The sequence below is a fragment of the Macaca nemestrina genome, chromosome 9, assembly GCF_043159975.1.
Source record: "Macaca nemestrina isolate mMacNem1 chromosome 9, mMacNem.hap1, whole genome shotgun sequence".
NCBI classification, from domain to species: domain Eukaryota; kingdom Metazoa; phylum Chordata; class Mammalia; order Primates; family Cercopithecidae; genus Macaca; species Macaca nemestrina.
Window position 1 is genome coordinate 67,809,504 of NC_092133.1, and position 25,168 is coordinate 67,834,671.

Here is a 25,168-nt window from a genome sequence, read left to right on the forward strand (position 1 = left end):
ACACTTCTGCTTCCAGCCTGGCCTGGACCTTGGCTGAGCATGTCCAGCTGCCGACCCACTGTTGCTACTTGGTTGTCAACAGCCATGCCAGACTCGCCATGTCTCAAATGAACTTCTGATCTTGTCCCTCAGCCAGCTCCACCTGCAGCCTCTCCTGTCCTAGCTAATGGCAATGCCATCCTCCCAGGTGCTTGGGCTCGATTCATTCTTGCACAGTCACATCCCCACCAACAGGAAACCCTCTCAGCTCTACCTTGAAATATGTCCAGAATCTGCCAGATCCCACACCGCCCTGCTGCCTGGAGCCCATCATCTCTGCCTGCATCCTGGCAGGAGCCTGGACACCAGTCTAGCCACTCCCGCCCATACCCCCTACAGTGTGTCCTCATCACAGCAGCCAGGGTGCTCCTTGAAAACTGGTTATTCATATCACGTGTTTCCTCACAATCAGTGGCCTGCAAAGTGTCCATGATGGCCCCTGAGATCTCTCTGCCCTCATCTCCTGCAGCTCTTCCCACTGTGCACCCTTTCCAGCCACACTGGCCTCCTCATGCTCCTCAAGCACACTAGGCATGCTGTTGCCTCAGGGCCTTTGCACAGGCCACTCCCTCTGCCTGGGAGGCATTCCTCCCAGATATCCACATGGCCAACTCTCCTGCGAGTGCGTGCTCAAGTGTCACCTCCCCAGTGACCCTCAGCTGGTTCCTGTGCTGCCCCTTCTTTCCCAGGACACCTCGCTCCTGACACTCTGGATGACTCACCCACCTGCTCTATTGGGGTTGGTCTCTCCCAGGCAGTCTCAGCTCCCCCAAGGTGCGGGCTTTACCTTGTTCCCTTCTGTGTCCCTAAGCCCTAGCACAGTGTCTAGCACACAGTAGGGCCTGTCAGGGCAGACTTCTGCAGTGTGGCCAGACCCAGCTGGATCTCCCACTGCCCAAAGCCTCCCCTTGCAGCTCAGTGGCTCTCTGTGGTGTAAGTTGAGATTTGATTGGACTTGGTGGTGACTGGGGGGGTGAGTCCTATGTGGGTGACTCCATGGATGCTGTCACTGAACCACCTCTCAGAGCCTCCCTAGCCAGCCCTCATCCCAGAGCTGGTCTGACAGGAGAAGGTGGTTAATGTGGGTGGGGCTGCTGCCCTAAATCTGAGAAATTCGTAGTCAACTTCCACCAGGGACGAAGGTGTCAACCTTGAGGGGAAGGTGGTGGAGGGAAGCAGTAGCAGGTGAGGAGCGGGGAGACTTGCTCACCCCAGATGGAGCATGCATTCTCTGATTGCTACTGGTTCTAGGGGCAATGCATGTGAGTTGCCAACAGCCTGGGAGGGCAGATGAAACCGGAGCCCACCCACCACCACCCTAGCCATCCGCCTTCTTCCTGGCATGTGCAGCTTACCTCCTGCTGGCCCAGCGTACCTTGGCTGTGAGCATGCTGGAATTCTCACTGGGCTCGCTGAATAGATGCCACAGGGTCTTGCCCAAAGACTTCCTATCAGGCGCCTCTGCAGGACCCTCCCCTGGGTCATGTCTGAGCTCAGCAAGGGTTGGGGCTGAGGCTGGGAGCCTGGCCATGATGGCCATCAGAATGGAGTTCAAATCCAGATTTGACACTTATTAGCTGTGTGACCTTGAGCAAGTTGTTTAGCCTCTCTGAGCCCCAGCATGTAGAGTGCATTGTATATCACAATGACTGGCATAGAATATAGATCAGTAAATGTTAGAATTATGAATCTGACGTGTGTATAGCTTGAGCCCTGAAAGCTAGGAGCCCTGGGATTTTCTGTCTCCTGACGGCCCTGGGCAGTGACAGTCTGTTTCACTTATTTGAAACCTAGCACATGTTTCCAGTCACGGCTGTATGTTCTCATGGCCCTATGTCCCCCACTGTGCCTGGCACAAAGTTTGGCATGAAGAAGGATGTAGGGAATTGGAGTCTGAGGGCTTTGGGGCCTGGCTGTGTGTCGTCTTAGGAGGAGAGCTCTAAGCCAGAACTTGAGAGATTTGGGGGCAGCTGGCTGTGGCCCTGCCCCTACCTCTGGAGCAGGTCTCTGGCACCTATCCCAGGTCCAAGCAGGAAGCCCAGCACAGAAGGGTGTGTCTGTGTTTCCTGATCCAGTGGGGAGACATGAGGGTTGGTGGGAGCTCAGGCCCCATCCTAAGGGTGGGCCTGAAGATGGTGGAGGAAGCCACTTGGCTATGCTGAATGGGAGGTGAGGAGGCCAGGAGGCTGGGGAAGCAGCTATTGCACAGAGCAGAGTGAGATCAGGCTCTCCCTGGGGACCCATGCTGCTCGCTGAGGCCCCGCTACTGAGGAATGCCAGCAGGCAAAGCAGCGTCGCTCACCACACCGAGGCTGGAGGTCAGGGCTTAGGAGTCTGTCTCTTCCTGCTGGCATCAGCCTCTGCTCTCTCTGGGCCTTACTTTCCTCCCATAGCCAGAGGAGCCAGAGGAAGAAGATCTGGGACCTCAGGGAAAACCCAGCAGCAGGGTGGAGCCCTTCAGGTCCAGCTGCTTTGCTTTACCCTTTGGAGCCTGTGTCACCTTGACCTAGTGTCGGTGCCACTTCGCCCTATGGGGAGGATGGAGGCAGAGTCAGGATGGAGCTGAGATGGTCCCTGCTTCCGGATGCTCTGGAGGCAGTCCCTGCCAATCCTGCAGAATTAGGATTGTGTGCATCTACCCCTGACTGTTGGATCTGGGCACTGAGGCAGTCTGATCGCCTCAGATGGGGAAAGGAGAAGGGCACTTAAGAAGAGAGGTTGGAGGCCCAGTGTGCCTGGCAGTGTTGGAGCCTGAGCTCACACTGTGGAAAGCGAAAGGCATTATGCACATATGTGTGTGCAGGCGCTCACCTCTTGGCAGATATTCACCCTGTGTTTTTTGTGTGATGGATATTATGCTCCATGAGGGAGGGGTCATGTCTCCCCCTTTTACACAGTCAGGAAACGGGAGCAGCAGCATGGTGTGATGGAAACAGCAGGAGACTCTGACTCAGGCACACCTGATCAATCCTAGAGTGACCTCTCTGAGCCTCAATGTCCTCGTCTATCAAATGGGGACAAGAAGACCTACTTCATAGAGCTATTTTGGAAGTTTGAGTAAAAATAATACCTGTGAAAATCCTTGGCCTGTGGGATTGCCTAACAAGTGTTCATTTCCTCCCTTCCTTCCACCGCAAACTTCCTGCAACACCCAGCAGAATGGCGTGCTCTCCCCAGCTATTTGTGGATGATGTTCTTAGCAGATGTTGTTTAATTCTCATGACATCTGGTTTGGAATGGCAGAGGGCTGAGGTTTTTTCTGTAGAAGATACTCACTCACTGTGAGATGTCAGATTGTCACCTAATTGCCCAGTGCCTCGGTTTCTCCACTTGTAAATCAGGGATAATGCTAGTGCTGCTGGCTAGCTTCTTTGCAGGATATGATAGGGTAACTCAAGATAACAGATGGAAAGTGGTTTGAACGTTTAGAGAAAGGCATCTTGCTCAACCTTGCTAGTAGTTAGGGAAATGCAAATTAAAGCAGCAATGCTATACCATTTTTCATGTGTCCGATTGGCAGCCATTTAAAAGAGAGATCACTTCCAGGTGGGCACATAGGCCCCCTCATATACTGGTGGCGGGACTGCGAATTGCCACAGCCTTTTCCAGAAGATAATATGGCAGCGTCTAGTAAAAGTTCACATACACACTCCGGGTTGTATTTAATTGACCCAGCACTCCCACTGTTGGAGAACCAAACGGAAGAGCCAAATCCCAACACAATTATGTACAGAGAGACGTTCGCGGTGGCATTGCTCACGGGGGCGGGAATCTGGAAACATCCAAATGCCCATCGGTAAGGGATGAAGTCTCCATTAGGAAACATCCATACCATGAGCTATTATTATCTCCTAAATAGAAAGAGGTAATTCTAAGCAATGTTGGCCTGGAGTGCCATCTGTGGAATTTCTTGAAGTGTGAAAAGCAAGTTGCTTGTATGTAGAGGGTAACTCCGTTATTCTCAAAGTAAACAGTAGCCTCACGGCTCCGTACATGTGTGTAATGGGAACATATTTCTTGGGTGCAGAGAAAGACCTGGTAGGATGCATGCCAGGCCCTGCCTGCCCACTCTGGCCATGGTCATGTTTGACTCACAAAGTGTTCCTTACAAATTGAGTTATTTGCCAACATTTAAAAATTGAATTCATGTGAAAAGCCTGATTTCTAGTTTTTCATTGAGAAAAATCAGAGGCTCTGCCACCCTGGGCCCACATTCCCTCTTGGCTGAAACACATCAACAGCTGCCACTTTTCAATAGAGAGCATGTGGCCTCCAACTGGCCATCATCCCCACCCACCCAGCATCACCCTCATCTAAATTCCCTGCTGGCCTTGTAGGCATTTCAGTTTGCAACCCTTGTGATAGGCTGTTAATATTCAGAAACTCAATAGGATGTGTAGGGGAAGAGTTGCCCCTTATTATGCAAATACGTCTTAGAATCTTTTGTGTTTTGTCGTGCATGGTGGCTCATACCCGTAATCCCAGCACTTTGGGAGGCTGAGCCGGGTGGATCACTTGAGTTCAGGAGTTCGAGACCAGCATGGCTAACATGGTGAAACCCCGTCTCTACTAAAAATACAAAAAAAAATGAGCCAAGCTTGGTGGCACGCACCTGTAATCCCAGCTACTCGGGAGGCTGAGGCAGGAGAATCACTTGAATCCAGGTGGTGGAGGTTGCAGTGAGCCAAGATTACCCCACTGCACTCCAGCCTGGGTGACAGAGTGAGATTCTGTCCAAAAAAAAAAGAAAAATGAAAAAAAAAGAAAGAAAAAAAAGAAGGAAAGAAAAAGCATATTTTATTCTTCAAATGACTATTGCATGCTTTGTAATTAGGATATTTTAATTATAATATTAGAAGGAAAGCAAAAGGGGACTGTGGACTGGACTGTTGTATGTCATGTTGGTCAGGAACCATCTGGTAGGGTCACCTCATTGTTCACTGGGGATGTGGGCTGAGAGGGATTGGGGCCCCTCCAAGTCCAGAATTAAGGGCTCTGGGCTCTCAGCTCTTTCTTAATCCCTCACCCCTATATGTTGGCAGAGATGTGGAAGTCTCTCCAAAAGTCCTTTCTTCCAGCTCCATTCACTGCCCTGTGTCTTTCCTGGTCACTTATTGACAAGAGAGATAGTACACCAGCTTGGGTCTTGATGCTGGTCTCTAGCTGGAGGTCTCTGAACAAATTGCCGAATGGCTCTAACCCTACTTTGTGAGCCAGGGAGATGGACACCCCCCAGGCCAGATGCACAGTAGGTACACATTGAAGGCTGATGTGTGTGAGTCCGGCCCTGCACTACCAAGGCAGACAGTTCTGTAGGAGGTTAGGATTCCCGGTTGGTGAGCGTGGTCCCCCTGGTGTCACTGCTGGGCTCTAGGGAGGCCTGCTTCTGAGCCGCTGGAGGACCAGGGCCCTGATGGAATGGGACCAGAGTGGGGGCTGCTGCCATGTGGGAGAGAGCTGTCTACCCTCCCAGCCACCCTTAGAAATGGGATCTGATCTTACAGAACCTCTGTCAGCTGAGCCCCAGATCTCACTAGAGCTTAGCTCTGAGCCCTTCAAAATTCAGCTTTAGCCTCCACAGACTTGCTGTGAGGTCCTGGGCAGGTCTCCCCTCTCTGTGCCTCTTTGGACACCATGGCCTGCTGCATCCCTTCATATACAAGGTTATGGGATAATATGGTGAATATAAAAAATGAAAAATAGGAAGAGCTATGCTCATTGGGCGCTGGTGGTGGGCTTGGGCTTGTTGGACTTGTCAAGCCTCCTGTTAGACCTCTGTCTTCCCAGGCAGTGCCCATCTCCTCAATGCTGTCCCCAGGATAACCAGGCTCTGTCACTCTTGGGGGATGTCGTCCTGGAGGCTGAAGGCAGCAGCTCCTCCCTCCATCTACTGAGCCTAGAATATGTCACTCTTTGCCCAGAGTTCCCTTGCAGGACAGCCAGTCCCCATGAGGGCAAAGAGGACCCGATAGGCCCCAGCCCCAGTGTTTCACAGGCCACTGTGCTATACCCAGGATTGAACAATGTTAAAACCAAATGATACAGACCCTCTCTTTTTTCCCATGTGCTCCCAAACCCTCCATCTGACTTGATTCCTTCTCCTCCCTTCCAAGCCCCAGTTCTCTCTGGAGCTGCAGAGGTGGGGGGGGCTGAGGAGCAGACCCCCTGCTGCCCAGGAGGCTTCTCATCCTCTTCTCCTTCTTTGTGTCCCCAGGAGCCATGGGGTGCCATGTTGCTACCAGCTGCCACGTGGCCTGGCTTTTGGTGCTGATCTCTGGATGCTGGGGTAAGTCCAGTCCTCCCTGTGTCTACTCCACGGGCAGCCTCCGCACAGGAGGCCAGGCTGGAGGGTGTTGGGGCTGGTGGTTCAGCTTTGTGCTCTGGGACTCTGGAGACACTGCCTTACTGTGGGACTGAGGCACATACTTCTCTCTCTGGGCCTCGGTTGCCTTCTGCAGCTCTCACAGGGCTGAAAATACCAGCTGTCCCCAAAGCCTGGGACACAAGAGGGAATGGGAGGAGCCTTGAGAAATACGTGAGCTCTGAGGGAAGGAGGCACCTGTGACCGCAAACCGTCCTCCTCCTGGGGTGCAGGGACTGGCCACAGCTCTGTTCAGTTCCACGGCTGTGTTCTGAGCACCTACTATTTGCACCGTGTGTGACCTACTGCATCCAGCTCTGGGGGAATGGAGGAAATAACTATTCTCAAAGTTCAGAGCCTGGCAGGGGAGAAAGACACACGCAGGATTTCCTATACTGCAGGGTGAATAGAGTGGTAATGAAGGATGGGAGCAGCTCCAGGGACGTCCATCAGAAGAAAAGATGAACTGGGCCTGAGGGAACAGCAGAAACCCAGCCAGAAGGGTCAGCATTTGATCTGGCTGTGAAGACCAAGAAGTAGTTTTAAACTAGGTGAGCAGGAAGAAGGGCATCCTGCTGGAGGGCATAGTCTGAGCAAAGGAATCGCAGCCAGGAGGCTTCCCCTCTGCCCTCCTTTCCTGGCCTTGCAGCAGCCCGCTCTGAGTGCCAGCTCCAGAGCCCATGGAGGAGGCTAGAAGAGGCCTGGGCATTCGCCTCTCGCTTGGCCCCTGGACAGCAGGTGGTGGGGAGCAAAGCAGTCCTGGGCTGCACTGAAGGCAGGCCAGGAGAGCAGGCACGCCTGATGTGGCATCCCCGGGGGCCATGGCATCCCCAGAGAAGAGCTGTGGGCACCGTGTGCCTGGTGACACACGCACACACATTCCTATGGGGGGCCAGCTCCTTCTCTCTCTGCAGGGAGCCAGGCGGAGTCTCTGGAGGCCGCTGCAGGCTCGTGCTTGTTGGAGTGTTGCTAGCGTCCTGCAGCCTGAGTGTCCCTCGAGGATCCCCTCTCCTTGCCTCCATGTTTGGAGGGATCCCTACTGGAATCCCCCCTGTGGTGGGGAGCTCACTCCCATCCAGGCAACCCAGGAGCACAGCACAGTCTCAAAGACTCTCAGAGTGCAAGACAGCCTCAGGCGTTTTCTTAACTCCCAGCACATTTTACAGAGGAGACACCGAACCCTGGAGAAGTACTGGCCCAAGGCTGTACAAAGCAGGGGTCTCTCACCCTCCATGCGGGCTTCTGTCAGGATATCACCCCTCCAACCCTGCTCCCCCCGCCCCACGTGGGAGGCTTTAATCAGGGGCGCCTGAGAGCAGCCCTGACCTCCATGTTCACTGGACGGTGGGAATCAGGACACTTTCTTCAGCCTCCCTGGGGACTCTGCCACCTGGGACCCACCCCCCTCCCCCATTCCGTTCCACTCACTTTCTTCATCTGTTAAAAAGAAATACACTTGGCCTGGCACGGTGGCTCTTGCCTGTAATCCCAGCACTTTGAGAGGCCGAGGTGGGAGGATCGCTTGAGGTCAGGAGTTCAAGACCAGCATGGCCAACATGGCACAACCCCAACTCTAATAAAAATACAAAAATTAGCTGGGCATGGTGGTGGTGCACACTTGTAATCCTAGCTACTTGGGAGGCTGAGGCACAAGGATTGCTGGAACCCAGGAGGCAGAGATTGCAGTGAGCTGAGATCGTGCCCTTGCACTCCAGCCTGGGTGACAGAGCGAGACTCTGTCTCAAAAAATGAAAAAAGAAAAAAAAATACATCAGTAGAAATATAGCAGGTGCTAAGCCCTCAGCTGCCTTCCCCTGTGAGACATGGCAGTCTCCCCTTGAGCTCTCCAGATGAAAGATGCTTCATGCATTCAGGGTGAGAACAAGAACAGAGCGTACAGTCAGAGCTGACCTCCTGTCTTCCAGTCCCACTTCAGCCAAGGGGTCCCTTGGGCGAGTGTCTTAACCTTGCTGTGCTTTAATTTCCTTGTCTTTAAAATGGGAACGATAATAGGACTTTCCTTCTCTGGTCGTCGAAATGATCAAATAGATTAATCTATACATCAAGCACTTAGAATACTGACTGGCACAGAATAAGTGCTTATTAAGCGTTGGCTCCTTTATTATCAGAAGTAATCTTTCTCTAAGGGGAGCAAAATGGGGCACAGAGAAGCTAAGCAAGTTGCCCAAGGTCATCTAGCAATTCTATGCCAAAACGCATGTGGTCGGCCTGCGTGTGGACTATGTGCTTGCCATACGCACAAGGGTCCCTCTCTCTCTCATTGCTTAGCATAGTCCCCTCTTCCTGGTCCCTGTCTGAAGCAGCCAGTGCTATTCCTTTGGCCTGCTGGGGCAGTGGCTGACTTTAGGGACTGGGGGAGAGTGGGTGACTGAATCACCTTCTCAGGCCACCCTCTAGACACCCGCCCTGACCTAGCCCTTCACTTGTGCCCCAGACCAGACCACACTGCCCTCGCCACTTTGCTTCCACCTGACCCCGTTGCCCCAGCTGATCTCTCCTCCCCTCCCTGGTAGTCAGAGGTGGGTAGGGCTCAGGGCTGTCAAAACCCCTTGCCAGCCTGTCTTCTCTCTTTCAAGCCTCCTGCCCTTCTCCCCTCTGGCCTCAATGTACTCTAGCAATTCTCCTTCGTCCATGGGCTGGTTGGGGAGGCAGGAAGCGGCCTGGGCAGGCCCGCCCCATCCCATCCTAGACTGACCAGCCATCGAGGATCCTGCTGGGTCACTCCTTCGGTCCCCAGGCGCTGGGTGGGGACCCATGCGCCTGACCATGAGGCCACCTGGCTTCCCCACCTGACACCATGTCAGGCTCCTGTCCCCTGGGGTTCCTGTGGGCCACGCTGCAGCCACCCCAACAGTGACCAAGGTGCACAGGACACCTGTGGCTGGGAGGTAGGACTGGAGCGCAGGGCAGAGCTTTTTGTCCCCATCCTGAGGCTGGAAAATGGGGCAGAGGGCGAGGCAGAAGGAGAGGGATCTGCCTAAGCTCCCCAACAGCAGTGGCAGAGCATGCAAAATCCCTGACTCCTTGAATTTATCCCTGCACTCCCTGTCTAGTGCGCCTTCCTTGTCAAGGGACGACTGGCAGGGGGACTCTGATGCTCTCTCCAGCCGGAATCTCAGTACAGCCACTGCGCCTTCAGCCCCCACCCCTGCCCCGAGGTCTGGGGAGGCAGCCGAGGCGTGGACTCAGGCTGGCCTGGCTGGAATCTGGAACCTCCACTTGACTGGGTTCTTCATGCCCTCAGAGGAACCCCCACCCCGCAATTCAGAGAGAAGTTCATGCTTCCTGGCTTGGGCTGCCGTGATCCAGTGGGGACCTTCCCCATACAAGCACACCGACGTCCCTTCAGTCCCAGATCAGGTCCCCTGGATGGCACCTCCATGCCGCCACCCAGCCTGTGTTTACCCCTGTGTGTAGGAAATTCTTGTCATTCAGCAGGCAGCTGGAACGCTGTGCCCTCTCTGCGCCCTTCTCTCCCCTCTCCCCTCAGGCCCCTTAGGGTGCTGGAACTAAGTAAAGCAGGCACATGCCTGCCTGGTCTACCTTTGCAGGCTGTAGTTGGGGAATGGCAGTGGGGGTGGCGGGGAGGGTGGGAGAGGGTGGGAGAGGGCTCAGGCAGCGCTCACAAGCCACCGACCCACAATGGGGTGGGCCATGTGGGGCCTGAGACAGAGCAAGGGGTCCTACACTTGGGAAGCTGGGATTCTCCTTCCCCCGAAGAAATCACCCCCACCCCTCCCCTTCCACATCCACTTACATTCCCGCGTCGCTGGAGGCCCCAAAGCTCCTGAGCACACAGCTACTGCGCTTTAACAGCGGCTTTGAGAATAAGTCACCTGTCTGCCCCGCCTGTGGTGGGCCTGCTCTGGGAACACGGGAACTGCTTGTTATGTGGCAGGCCACCCACGTCCCCGAGTCTGCCTAACTGCCCGTGCAGAGCTCCCAGCCACTGATTATCAGCAGGCCCTATAAAGTAAAATTTAAAAACGAACGATGCCACTGCAGGTGATTTTATTTTTCCTCACTGGTTTCCTAGCCTCACCAGCCTAAACCAGCTATTGAGTTCTCTGGGCACTCATCTACCTCGGCTGGGCTGCGTCCTGCTCTCCTGTATCCTGAGCCCAAGGCCCCTGGCAGGGATCAAAAGCCTTCCAGTGGGCTGCAAAGGCGGCATCTTTATTAATACCAATGTTAATACTGGCTACCATTTATGGAGTGCTTGCTGTGTGCCAGCGGCACAGCGCTAAGCGCTTTATGTATGTCGTCTCATTTAATCCTCAGGTTAGCCATGAAGTCCTATTGTTATGGCTGTTTTACACATGGGTAAACTGAGACATAGGATAGTCATATGGCTAGAAAGAGGCACAGGGGGGTTTCAAAAAAGGTGAGGCCCTTGACCACTGCCTCTATCTGAGGCTGTTGTGCTCCTGACATGAGAGTGGGGAGGTGTGTTCATGGGTGCATGTGAGTATTTGGGGTGGTCGGGGAGGGCTTCCTGGAAGAAGGGCCAATGGAAATGAGATTTGAAGGGTGAATAGGAATTTGGCAAATGAAGGCAGAAGGGCCATCGGTCCTGGCCAGGAAGTGAGAGAGGGCAGAATGAGGGACTAGAAATGGCATCAGCTTGTCTGCCTGAGCACATCGAGGTGGGGAGGAGGAAAAGAGGCCAGAGTCTCCCAGCTCTGCCTGGTCCCAACTAGGAGGCATCTTGGGCTGGAGGAGGAAGTGCCATACCCAGATGCCAGCCTTCTCACCCTCTGGGAGCCTGGCACTGCTCTGAGGGAGCCTGGGTCAGCAGAAAGGGAGGGAGAGAGAGCTACCCCATATGCCCATGCTCAGGGCCCCTGGAGGGCTGAGCCGGTGCCCCCGATGGCAGGTGCTGCACAATGACAATCCCACTTCCAGCTAAACCAGCTGCCTTCTGGTTGGGAGGGACCGAGGGGAAGTGCCCTCACTTGCCAACTGAAGGCCCCTAGGAGAAGCCGGGGGGACAGGGGGAGTCAGCCTCAGGGAAGCTTCGAGTGGGGGCTTCTCATAGGTGCTAAGCTCCCCAGCCCATGTGGGTATCACCCTGACCGCCTCCAGCCCCAGCCCCCTCTGAAGCCATCACAGAGCAGCACATGGTTAACAGCACGAGCTTTGGGGTCTGGCTTCCTGGATGGCCACCGCCACTTGCCAGCTGTGTAAGCAAGGCATGTTAGTTATCCCCTGGAGTTCTCATTTTCCCCTGCCTTGCCATCAGGATTGAGTGAGGTGGTTTAAATAGCTGGTACAGAGAAGGGGTTCCTGAGATGGCAGCTGTTATCATCATTGTTATTATTCTGTGGGATCAGCTGGCTATTCCTGTACATACCAGATCATCCTGTGGGCCATCTAAGTGTCAGGCCCTGTTCTGGGCACCGGGGTTCCAGCCGTCAACCAAGCCCTGTCCTTGCAGAGCTCATATTCTGCTAGAGCCACGCTGCCCAATAGAAAGACAATGCAAGCCACATGTGATTTTAAATGTTCTAAGAGCCACAGTAGAATAGTAAAAACAGACCAGGTGTGGTGGCTCACGCCTGTAATCTCAGCACTTTAGGAGGACGAGGCAGGAGGACTGCTTGAGCCCAGGAATTGGAGACCAGCCTGGGCAACATAGTAAGACCCTCCCCAATGCATCTATACAATAAAATAAGATAAAATAAAATAGCCTGGCCTGGGGCATGCCTCTGGTCCCAGCTAACTGGGAGGCCGCAGTGGGAAAATTGCTTTAGTCTGCGTGGTCAGGCCGGCAGTGAGCCGTGATCACACTGCTGCTCTTCAGCCTGGGTGACAGAGTGAGACTCTGTCTTAAAAAAAATGATAATCAGAAAAGTAAAAAGAAACAGGTGAAATTCATTTTAATCATATATTTTACTTGATCCAATATATCCAAAATATAATCGTTTTAATATATAATCAATGTAAAAGATCAATGAGCTATTTTACACTAATTTTTTTCATACAGAGGCTTCTAAATCCTGTCTTTTGCCTGGGGAGCCCCTGTCATATGCTTGCTCCATGTGGCCATGCTCAGCAGGCACGTGTGGCAGGCGGCCTCACTCGCCACACACCTGACAGGCGCCTGCCGACCTACTGGCATTGTCCCTCACTTGCCCTGAGGCAGGATAGTGACTTCCAGGGTCCTGGGAAGTTGACCATGGCCATGGACACAGGCTCAGTGCCCACTGCAGCCCTCACCCTGTGTCACCTTATAGAGTGTGTAAAGCTGATGGGGGGTACTTGGCTGATGCTCTTGTCCTCTGACTTCCAGGCCAGGTGAACCGGCTGCCCTTCTTCACCAACCACTTCTTTGATACATACCTGCTGATCAGCGAGGACACGCCTGTGGGTGAGTGGGGACACGGGCTGGTGGGCGTGCGGCTGGCCTGGGGCGCAATCCCTTCCCACAAATGAAGGGGATCTTATAGGTTGAGGTCATCTTCCACCTGATTTTGGAGTATTTTCCATGGTATTCAGAGAGGCCCCCACTAGGATGCCTCCAGGGACGGGGTACTCAGTCCCACAGAGGGGAGCTCTGAACGTCAAATGGTTTATCACATTGAGCCTCAGATGCTCCACTCCCGCACTAGTGGGGATTCCTCTTGCACTTGAAGGCCTTGTGAATATTTGAAGTGGCAGCTGTTGTGGACTGTGTTTTGTTGGCCTTTTGCACTTTTCTGTGATTACTAAGTTTTCTGCATCGAGTTTGCCTGGTTTTGGCATGAGAAAAAACATGAACTAGGGGGTGATTATAAACATCTTGGTGCTCGGCCCGTTGCCCCATCACTCAGGTCCGTCCCAGTGTCTGGCCCCCTACTGAGGGCCTGCCTCCTACATCTGTGGCCCCATGGTCCTAGCTCAGTTCTTAGGACCCAGAAGCTTCTCAGGCTGAATTGCAGGAGCTGTCTTATAGCTGTGCTGATGGGAAGGCACCTGTGCCCGTGTGCAGGCAGCCAACCAGCAGCACCTGACCTGAAAAGGACCTGCCCACCTCCACCGACAGTCCTCCTCTGTCATGTCATTCTCGCTGGTGTCACTTTAGGGAAAGTGTCTATCATCCGGGGCTTCTTACTTTCAGGTCTGCCTGCTCTACGTGTGCAAAGGCGTGGCTGTGTGCCGGAGGCCGAGTGTGTCAGGGGTCAGCATGGTGCATCTTTAGGGAGCATCGCTTGAACTTGAAAATGAGGCATGATGGCTCAGAGTGGGGCGAGATATTGAGATGCTCACCTGATACGTCATGTACACACTCTTTCATATAAAACCCAGTGTAGGTGTTTGGTAGAGTGGATGCATAATTTGTCAACGATCTCTGCTGAAGTGGGGTGCCTTACGCGGACCCAGACTCTCCCCTGCTGTCAGTGGGGGCCTGTGAGAAGCGCCTCTCACTCTTCCTGATGGAGGCTTTTTTTTCAGGGGGTGCTGGGCACAGCAGGTGTGCATCTGGCTGTTTGCTGTGGGGATTGTCCCCATGGCCCAGCAGCGCTTTGTTCATGGGGGCTGTGGGGGGCCCTCTGTGGAAACCGGCTACTACTTTGGTGACAGATTCGTGTTGTAAGGCTACATTTGGGGTTAAGGTTTGGGGATCTGGGTGTTTGAGGGCTCCCCAGGAAGAAGGTTCCTGCCTTTTTGGAATGCCCTCTCATAGGCAGAGACCCTTTCTGAGGGTAGAGAGTGTACCCACATCCCTTGGGGACCCTGCCGAGCTATTTGCTCCCCTCTGGATTGGGTTGGGCGATATTTGTGGGCGACTAGACTTGTAACACACCTGTGTTCTTTGGGTGGAATTCACCTGTGACTCCTCTCTCCACCCAGACCTGGGGTGGGGCTGGCATGGAGCCAACAGAGCAGCACACAGTGCGTGTGTCTAGGCAGATGGGTGTGCTGTTAGCAGCGTTTATCATCATTCGTGTCCATTTAAATCTCAACCTCTGGGAGATCCCTTTGTGGTGGAGGGATATATTTGGGGCAGGTGGGCCACTGAGGCAGAGGTGTGGCCGGCCACTAACTGACCCTGCTGCCGGCTGGGGGAAGTGAAGGCCCTTCTCAAGTGAGTTGTCCCCACTCTGTCCCCACATCTGTGACTTGCATGCCAGGTTCTGAGCATGGGGTCCTCAGAGGCCTATGTATTGGGATGGGTTGTGGAGGTGTGGGCATTGCATGACCTGTGCTGATGGTGACAAGCCCAGGCTGGATGCCCAAGTGGCCAGCCCTCCAGCAGGCCCTTCTCCTGCTGCCTTTGGCTCTGACTCTTGATTGTCTTTTGCAAACTCCAGCATCGATCGGCCTCCGGGAGCAGCTTCCAGGCCTCAAGCCCTGTTAAGGCTGCACTTGGCAGTCACAGCAGGGTGGCTGTCTAGTACCATGGGGATTGATCCCTGACTCCAGGGTGCCATAGGATTGAGAGGGGGCTCAGTGAGCTGGAAGATAGCTGTGCTCATCTCTCTAGGCAGGGGGTGGGTGCGGAGCTGGCTCAGCGCCCTCCCAACCTCTTCCCTTCCTTTTGCATCAGTATGGGAGCAGCACAGCTTTCACCTGAAAGTTAGGAGCCCAACATCTGTTTCTCGCTGTGTGACCTTGGGCACAGCACTGCACCTCTCTGGGCCTCTATCTCCTCATTTCAACAATGAGTGGGCATTGGAAAGATAAACCCAGTGGACTTTGGCTGGAGCAGCCTGGCTGGCCCCAGTTGTTTCCAGGTCCTCAGAGGAGACCAGCCTGGAGCCATCTGCTGGGTGTTGGCACCCACTTGGCCCTGGGCCAAGCAGATGGTGGGTATGGACTCACGTGGACGTGGTGGGCTTCATGGGTGCAGGCCTCCCACCCGCAGGCTAGGGAGAGGGGGAGGTTGAAACAGCTTGTCCAGGGGACTGGCCTTTTGCCTGCCATGGGGAGTGGGGTGGTCTAGAGACTTAACTTTAAGACTTGGCTCTCATGAACCATTCACTCTTTGACTCAGAGTTCCAGTCTCCAAAATGGGGATGGGATAGTCCCCTCACTGGACTGTTGGGAAGTTTACATACAATACCACTGCCTCCAAAGCTTCCAACCTGGGAATGTTTTGTTGTTACTAAAGGGAGGCCCGTGTGTGGCCCAGGGATGGCGGGTTGGGCTGTCCTACCAGCCATGGGCTTTCAGGGCGGACAAACACACAGATAAGCTGGATCCAGGGTGGTGCTCAGTGCCAGGGCAAGAGGCAGAGCCCAACCCAGGCTGAACGTGTCAGCTCACCAGAGGTCAGAGTTGTAAGCAGATCGAACTTCCAGCTCGAGGCCTCATTACCTGGTTTCTCTTTAGACACCCAGTGATGGTCAGTTCATGGGCCTACGAGGCAGCTCACTCTGTGCTGTGGGACGGTTCCAGGAAGAAAAAATTCTTCCTAAGAGTAACAGGAAACCTGCCTCCCTGGAACTACCCATTGGGTCTAATTCTGATTGCTGGAGCCTCATAGATTAAAAATGATAATTTAACATATACGACATACTATATATACACATAACATAAATTATTATAACAACAGCATTTATTGACTGTTCAAGGCAGTGTCCTAAGTGTTTTTATGCATTAATTCATTTAAAAAATTCCTTTTAAGAATCAGAGGTAGAGTTGGGCTACAGGGTCTATCTGTGTGTAGCTTCTGTGAATGTGTTCTCCTGGGTTAGAGACTGAGACTTTTATCCACCCCCAACCTTCTGAGCCTTGTCATTTTATACGCTCTTGCCTGCGTTCCATCAGGGGGCCAGTGGCCTGGGAGCAGAATCGGAGGGCACAGCATGGCCATCTGAAATCCCTCACAGAGACTGCGTGTTCACTACTATCTCCTCACCTATCTCAGGCTCCAATTCCCTCTGTGTAATGTTCTTTTTGAAGACCGTCTACCAGCCGGAGAAGACAGAAGCCAAATGAAGTCATTAACTAGTGCTGCCTTCTCCTGGTCCGTTCACATCGCCCTGCTTCCCCAGACAGGTCCCCGTGTCCCTGCATGTCTTGCTCCAGATGTGAACATCAGTTGTTGCCAGCAGAGCCTGGAATGGGTAGAGTGGCGCGAGGGCAGATCAGCAGCTCAGTCCCTGGTCAGGCTGGTTGGCCTCACCCACACCTTGGCCCTGGTTATCAGCCCTGAATGGTCACATGACACCTTTAGCATGAGGGACAGGTGCTGCAGGGGTGCCGTCTCCCACTTACCACCTGAATCTACTTTTTTTTTTTGAGATGGAGTCTCACTCTGTCACCCAGGCTGGAGTGCAGTGGCGCAATCTTGGCTCACTGCAGCCTCCGCCTCCTGAGTTCCAGTGATTCTCCTGCCTCAGCCTCCGAAAGTGCTAGGATTACAGGCGTGAGCCACCGTGCCTGGCCCTGAATCTACTTGAAATGCCCCACCAGCCTTGCTGATGTCAAGATCACCAACAGCCTCTGTGTTGCTAAATCCCATCGTTTCTTCCCAGACCTTGTGGCCTTCAATTGGTTGATCTTTTTCTCCTCCAGGATACCACCCTCCCCTTTCCAGCCTCTCTTTTGGTTCCTCCTGCACCTCTTAGCATTGGAGGGCCCCAGGGCTCAGCTCTTGTCTCTCCTCTCCTCTTTCTCATTCCCATGGTGGTCCCATCTAGCCTCCTGGTTTGGACACTACCTATATGCTGACAACTCCTAGCTTTACATTTTCTGCCTGGGCCACTCCTCAGGGAAGACTCTAGACTCCTGTAGCCACCTCTCTACTCAACATTTCTGCCTGGTGTCTAAAGGGACATCTTCATCCTCAGCTTGTCCAAAGCCGGACTCCTGACCTCCCTCAAACTCCTGCCTCACCAGCAGCCTTCCCCATCTCAGCTGCGGCTCCATCCTGCCAGTTGCCCAGGCCGAAAGCTGGGACTCATTCCTGTGCCTCTCTTTCTCCCTCTCCTCTCCTCCCATCCCTCAGGGCATCCTGTTGGCTCAGTCTCCAAGATCATCCCAGAATCTTCTCACCTCTCGGCCCTCCCACTCCCATCACCGAGGTCCAAGCCCAGTTACCCCAGCAACTTCTTCAGGTCTCAGTGTTCTCCCTGACTCCCCTCACCCGAGCTGTGGCCTTTTTTATCCCAGCTGTGGATGGCCCTGCCCAGCCTGAGGCAGAGCCTGCTCCAAGGCCTGCTCAAGTCCCTCCTTCCCACATGGAGTAAAAGCCCGTGTTCTTCAACGGCATCCAGGCTGTTTGCAGCCCAGCACCTGCCACCTGTCAGACCTCACCCCCACCCCGCTATCCCCCTCGCCAGCTCTACTTCATCTGTGCTGGTCTCCCTCTATTCCCTAAGTGTGAAAGGCAAGTTCCCACTTCACGGCCTTTGCAGCTATTGTTCCTGCTGCCTGGAACATTATGAGCCTGCGCTTACCAGGTTCTTTCAGATGCCACTGCCTCTGGGTGGCCTTCCTGGGTCTCCCCATTGGGGGTTAAGTGCTGCTCCCTTTGCTTTTTCCGGGGCCGGGCTATCCTCTCTGTTAGCCCCATGGAGATGCTGCTGTTACTCAGTTGCTCTTCTGGCTCCCCTCTTGGTCTGTGAATGCCTCCCGGTGGCCTGGCCATCACTGTGTCCCAGAGCCCAGCCCTGCCCTGGTGTGTGCCCGGAACTTAGGGAAGGAGTGCATGTCTGGACTTGGTGAGCATGTAGGGGAATCTTCCAAGGCAGGACCCAGGGCCTGGCTCCATGTCCCGATCACCATCCCTCCTGGAGGCTCAGGCAGGCACTCCTCTCTCTGGGGCTTGTCAGGAGCGAGGTGTTGGTGGCGATGGGGATGACTGCCCAGGGAGTGGGCCCAGGAGGGCACTTTCCTGCAGATGGCACAGACGCTGTACGTGCCTATGCTTGTGAATGGCAAGGCCCGTGCCGTGCCAGGGTCCTGTTTTTACCATCCCAGCTGCCCGCCTGAGCTGTATGTAGAATATTTTCTGGGGACCCTTGGGGCCCTGAGCCGTGGCTGGCCCTGGGGGAGGAATGCAGAGGTGGCAGGATGAAACCTGGCTTGGAGACACCGAGTTGATCAAGGGGGACTAGCAGGGATCCTGGAGGGCATCGAGGCCCTGCACCTTGGCCACCACCTTCATACCCCATGCCCTGGAGGGGGCAGGGTTCCTGTCACAGTGGTAACCGCCCACAGCCAGAAGCCTCCCGAGTGTCTGCAGGAAGAAGTGGAGCTCTTTATCTCAGCGAGTCGCCCCCACTCTCCACAGACACCCTGCCCCCCAGCATCGACACCTGGCACTCTGTCCCACTGCCGTGCCCTCATCATGCTGTTTCCTTGGCCAGGGGTGCCCTTTCCCTTCCCTGCCTGGCAAAGTCCTGCTCCTCTTTCAAGCTGCAGCTCAGATGTCCCTTGTGCTTACAGGCTTCCGAAGCCTCCCCGGCCCGCCCTTCTGCTGGCTTTGTCTGCATCTGTGAAAGCCCTCAGTACACTGTAGCGTGGCTATTTGTGTGGAACTCCCCATTGGACTATTAATTTTTACTGATTAATCTTATTAATGTTGACATTATAATTAACGGTGATTTTAGTGTCTCTGTATTATACAAGACTGTGGAGTGCTCATGTGAGCTACGGTTTGTTGACGGCCAGCCTCCTGCCTGAGCCTCTATTAGGCACTTCAAGTGCTTGGCCTCCTGTTAGAACTTGCAGTGATTGTCCTGGAGAGATGGCATGATCTGCATTTGACAGAAGAACAAGCTGGGCCTCCATCTCTGTGCCAAGCATGGTGCCTGGCACAAAGGGGGCCTCAGCAACTGCTTGGTGGATGAGTGGATGGACGAGTGGATGTCAGATGTCCTGCTGGGTCCCCTCCCCTTGCCTCCCTGTCCCTCCTTTGGTCACTGAGGTTGGTACACATGGAGCTGACTTCCCCTGCCAGAACCCCCAGCACCCCAAAAGCGTCTTGAGCCACAATTAAGGTGATAATGCCATGCTAATCACCGACACGAGTAAATTCGTCTTGTCAGGAGCCATTAAGGTGGGAACCCGGGATTCATTAGGATGGATTGGTCCCAGGCAGTGCCTGGCACTGCTGCCAGTTGGCGCTGATTAATTTCTCTCCAAACTCCATCAATGCCCAGCTGTTTCGTCTGGACCCAGGGAGAGCAATTTTCAGGTGGGCTGACCCCGCGTCAGCAGTCTCAGCAGACGGAGGAGCGGTGTGCCTGCAAGCAGGCCGGCAACTCCCCGCAGGAGCAGCCCCCGTGGAGCAGAGTGGGAGGCCAGGGAGGGCGGATGGTGCGCTGTGTGGGCAGCCGACGCTCAGGGGTGATGAGCATAGACGCTGGCAGGCACCGAGGCATAGGTGAGAGAGAAGTCTGGGAGGCATCGAGGACTTTTCTGGGACTCGTTTTAGCCCTGGTGCTCCAGAAAGGACTGTCCCTCCTCCCTGGAACCTCCTCCCAATGTCCCTTTAAAGAGGAGAAGCATTCTTGGGAGAGGGTGGAGAACCACAGTGGGAGAATTATTTTTCTCTTAACCAGAAGGTTGCTTAAGATTGACACAGGCAAGAGGGGTCATGGTACCCCAGAGCTGTCCCTCGGCGAGGGCTGGTGGCAAAGCCACAGGAACTGTGAAGCTTAGAGGGATGGAGATGGGAGGAGTCCAGTGGCTCCCGGACATCAGTTGGGTGTGTGCTGTCTGCATAGTTGGGGCTTTTCTGCCTACTGTGTTCGCAGAGGTGGTATAGCCTGGTAGATATCAGCTCTACGAAAAAAAATATAGGGTGTGTTAGACAATAATAGGTGCCCAGAAGAAATAATCATCTTTGGTTGGAGTTAAGGTGGGAGGTAGACAGTGGGGGTGTAACAGCCTGTATTGTCCACCTTTGCCTTCACCCTAACCTGAAGCATCCTCAGAGAGCCCAGGATGGACTTGTAGTTTAAGAGCCACTGTTTTCATCAAACACTCCCATTATGAAGATGGAGAAAGTGAGGCCCAGACTGGGTGTGAATCCCAGCTCTGTCTCTTACTAGCAGTGTGCCTCACTTTCCTCTTCTGCAAAATGGGAACAACGTTCAGTTTACCTCTTTGGGTTTACGTGGATATTAAGCAAGCAAATTGTAAAACCCCTAGAACTATGTCCGGTTCATAGCAAGTGCTTAGAAATCCAAGCTGTAATTTAAAATCGCTCGCTTGCTTTTAAGCTCCTATAAACATATTTTTAAAAGGAAACTTTAATGTGTCAGACAAACTTCCTGGTTGCCCGCTGGAGAAACCTCCTCTGGCTGTCCATTCTATTGGAAGGCTGCTGGAGGCTCTTGGAATTGACAACGAAAGGACCTAGACTGGAAATTGGCCAATCTGTCCAGCCGGTCACTGCTGTCACCCTGAATGAATTCTACCACTCATGGCACGGGCTAGCAGTGTCCAGGTGGCCAAGCCAACTTGAGCATGTGTCTGTGCTCAGGCTGCAAAGGGGCAGGCGATAGTGAGGGTCTGCCCCTCCCAGCTACGCCCAATGGGAGAGTCTCCAAAAAGAGAAGGGGTGGAACTGGACACAGCACCTGCATAGAGAGACAGATGTCCATTTTGTACCATCAGAGTGAAATCTCAGGGCTGAGATGCTGACTCTCTTTTCCTAACACATATTAAAATAAATACTTTTTTTATTTTATGTTATTTTTTTTTTAGAAACAGGGTGCCACTCTGTTGCCCAGGCTGGAGTGCAGTGGCACAGTCATGGCTCACTGCAGCCTGGAACTTCTGGACTCAAATGATCCTCCCACCTTAGCCTCTCAAGCAGCTGATTACATGCTCATGCAGCAACACCTGGCTAATTTTTAATTTTTGTGTGTATGAGACAGAAGTCTTGCTATGTTGCCCAGCCTAGTCTTGAACTCCTGGCTTTAAGCAATCCTCCTGCCTTGGCTTTCCAAAGCACTGGGATTATAGGCATGAGCCACTGTACCTGGCCCTTTATTTTATTTTTAAACTTTTTATTTTGAAATAATTTTAGACTTACAGAAAAGTTGAAAAATTGTACAGAGTTCCCATATACCCTTCACCCAGCTCTCCATAATGTTCACATCTTGCATAACCATAATACAATTATGGAAACCAGAAAAATGACTTTGATGTAATACTGTTAATGACAGTTTATGCAAATTTTATCAACTTTCCCACTAATGTTTTTTTCCTGCAGTTAAGATGATTTTTAAACTCCTTTCTAAGCTGTGGAACTGTTTGGGCAAATGTAATCTTGCCCAGAAGTCTAGGATAGATAGATTAGATAGATAGATAGGTAGACAGACAGATGCACATATATACTTATATTCATTCATTCAACAAATGTTTTGTTGAGTGTCTTCTATGCATCAGGCACTGTTCCAGGTACTGTGCTTGCGAACAGAAGAGACAAAAATCCCTGTCCTCATGGAACTGACATTCTAGAGCGGGGAGCAGACAGAAAGCAGCACAGGAAAAAAATATACAGTATGTTCGATTGTAACAGGTGCTAAGGAAGAAGAACTGTCTTCGGTGGAAATTAAAGTCACAGGTAGCAGTGAGGGGTGAAAGAGTCTGTATTTTCCACCTGTGTGTTCACTTCTATACTAAATCAGAGGACCCGTGATAAACGCCAGGGGCCTCCTGTCGGACTGTTTGTGACCACTTTGTTAGACAAACAGTTGCACAGATGGAGAAACTGAGGTGGAGAATGGTGCGCTTGCCCAGGGTCCCTGGTGAGTTACTGCTGGGGTCCAGATTGCATCTGCCCTGACTTCACACACCAGCTACAGAGGGAATTCCAGGGGCTCTGCCCATGCAGTCACTGGTGCCCCAGGCAAGAAGGGGCGTCCTCTTGGGTTGGTGGGCTGTGAGCTCAGGAATTGAAGTTTGGGGAAGAGTCTCCAGCTGCCTCACAGCTGCTGGGATCTGGGGCTAGAGTGCTTATGGAGGGGAAGTGAGGGTAGCCTGGAGGCTTCCTGGGACTGTTGGCAAGTGAGCTGTGGTTTTGGAGGAAGGAGGTGATCTAGTATCTTTCCAGATGATTGGTGCTGGAACCGAGGGGCCCAGGGCCTTGGGCTCTTGGTGCCCTCACAGAAGGGATTTTTCTCTCGCTTCTGGGAGTAGGGGTGACTGATAGAACCCCCGGGAGGGCTTGGGTGCTTCTGTGTCCTTGCTTCCTCTCTGCCGTTATCCAGGGCGGCATAGGCCCTCCTGGTAATAGAACAGACTGTGCCCTCCTGGAGGTCCTTGGGGCTGCAGTCACTCCCAAGAGGTCCCTGTCTGGGCACATCTGGAGCCTGTGGCAGCCCCAGCTATAGACTGCCCCTCAACACACAGGTGTGGGTATGGGGCAGGGCTGGTGTTTTGGATGCAGCCATAATAACACTAATGATAATGATGATGTGCCACCTGTCGTGTGGGCATGCCATTAATGCCAGGCACTGAACACCTGTGCCAGGCTGTGCCGGGGTGGGGTAGGGATATGCACATTAGTGATAACTGGGGAAATAGTGACTAGCTTTTATTACATACTTAATCTCTCTAGATCAGTCATTCATACACATTGCTTCATTGAATACTAACAGCAAAAAAGTGGGTCTTATAACCCTCATTTTGCAGTTGAAGAGCAGAGGCTCAGAAAAGTAACTCACACAGGGTCACACAGCTTGTGTAGGGACAAAATCGAACCTGAACTTATTGCCCCCTGACCCCAAAGCCTGTGCACTTCACCACAAATCTGGGATTCTGTATGTAGGTCTTTGCTTTTAAGGAGCTCCAGTCTGGAGTGAAGAAGAGAATCAATGGTAAATGACCACCTCACACCAGGCAAGTGGGAGGCATGAACCAAAGAGCCTTGCTAATGCCCTGAGGAGGAAGAAACTCATCCTGGGTGTAGGGACAGAGAAATCTTCCTAGTAGAGGTGGCCTTGAGTGGTTGGGTTTTGATAGGCTGAAGCTGGAGGGGGGACATTTCACAAGGATGCGATGGAACAGGCTGACCAGCTGTGGGGCAAGCAGTTTGTGTTGTGTCTTGAAGTTGTGGTTAAAAATGAAAATAACAATAGTAATTATTTAGCCCCTGTGTTTTACTAGTTAGGTTACCTGCATGATCTTGTTTAACCCTTACGGTGATGACAGGAAATCTGTTCTAGTACGATCACCTTGTTCCAGGCTCAGAGAGATCCAGCAAGCCTCCCAAGGTCCCATAGCCAGTAAGCAGTAGAGTCAGGATTTGAATTCCACATGTTCAGTCTCCAATGGCCACACTCTTACTGCCCTGCGATGCTGCCTCCCAGGATTGTGTAGAGTCTTTCCTCAGTCTATTACCTAGGAAAGAGCCTCAGTGGCCAAGGGTCCACACAGGAGAGGTGCTGGATGAAGGGGCAGCTGCTCCTAGGGAGGGGAGATTGGCCAGCCCAGCTTGATCTGGGAGACCAGGCCCTGGACTGGGGCCAGTGCCTGAGTCCCAAGGCTGGCTCTGCCCCTATGCAACCGTGTGAGCTTGGACAAGTCAGTTTCCCTGTTCAGCCCTTGCTTCCCTGTTTCTCAGAAGATGCACATCCTTGCTGGATATACTATGCAGAGTAAGCAAGAGTGCTGAAAATGACTTTGGAGAAAATAGATGAAAATATGAGATTAGTCAGCTTGCTTGCTCCTGGGTCCACAGCCTTTTCTAGTGACCAGCAGTGATGGGGGGTGGGGGTCTCACCCAGCTGTGCTGTGGCCAGGCAGCAGGCACCCCCTTTGCAGGGGTGGGGGGCTGACAGATGAGCCTGGCTCAACTGTGCCATTGGGACGAAGATGTGCTGAGCTTGCAGCCAACCGGGAACACTTGGACTCCCTAGAAACTGGCAAAGGTGTAATTTACAAGAGCTGAACACCCTCCAGCTGGCTGAGGAGACAGGGGCAGGCAGAGCTGACTTTGAACTTGTCATCACTCCCCTCGTCCTGACTGTTCTTTACACCTCTCAGGAGACCTGTGAGCCTGACTGTCCAACAACAGCTTTTCCTGGAATAGGAGATGAAGTTGTTCTGTTGGTTCTTGACCAAGAAAGGGCTTGGATGACCAGGAAAGTTGTTCCTTGGTGCAAGGATCTTCTTGAAGGTCCCCTCACCCAAGTGCCTTCCCTTCCTCCTCTCCACATCTGAGCACAGTGCATGGAGTGGGAGGCACAAGGCCTGGGTTTCAATCCCAGCTCTGCCACTTATTAGCTGTGTGACCACAGGCAAGTCCCTTAACCTCTCTGAACCTCGTTTCCCTCCTCTAGAAATGGAGATGACCATACTTGCCTGCACAACCTCACAGGGAGCTAATGAAAGAGCTTTAGAAATGAAATAGCTGTACAAATGGTGGACATTGTTTTTATTGAGCAATTCATCTTTAAATGCCTCCTCTTCCAACGAGCACTCCTTTGCATCTTTAGCAAGTATGGACTGTATCACCAGCTACTTCACCTCTCTCTGTCCCAGTTTACTCAGTTCAGAATTGGGGAAAATGATCACACTATATTTACTAATAGAGTTGCAGTGAGAATTAAGTAAGTTAATTAAAGTAAGGCTTTGTGTGTGTGGTGTGTGTGTGTGTGCGTGTGTGTGGGGTGTGTGTGTGTGTGTGTGAGAGAGAGAGAGAGAGAGAGAGAGAGAGAGGTAGGGTCTTGCTCTGTCACCCAGGCTGGAGTGCAGTGGCAAGATCACAGCTCATTGCAACCTCGACCTCCTGGGCTCAAGTGATCCTCCCACCTCAGCCTCCCAAGTAGCTGGAACCACAGGTGTGTGCCACCACAC

At 53.0% G+C, this 25,168-nt stretch overlaps 1 protein-coding gene across 3 annotated transcripts in view; it reads left to right on the forward strand.

Moving 5' to 3' along the window:
• Nucleotides 1-25,168, forward strand: part of LOC105466056 (cadherin-23) — a 386,971-nt gene that overhangs the window by 37,643 nt on the left and 324,160 nt on the right. For all 3 annotated transcript variants that reach the window (XM_071069711.1, XM_071069712.1, XM_071069713.1), the window contains exons 2-3: nt 6,254-6,325; nt 12,714-12,791. In XM_071069711.1, coding sequence (XP_070925812.1) covers nt 6,259-6,325; nt 12,714-12,791 — 145 coding nt within the window. In that variant the 5' untranslated portion in view covers nt 6,254-6,258. The remainder of the gene's footprint in view (nt 1-6,253; nt 6,326-12,713; nt 12,792-25,168) is intronic.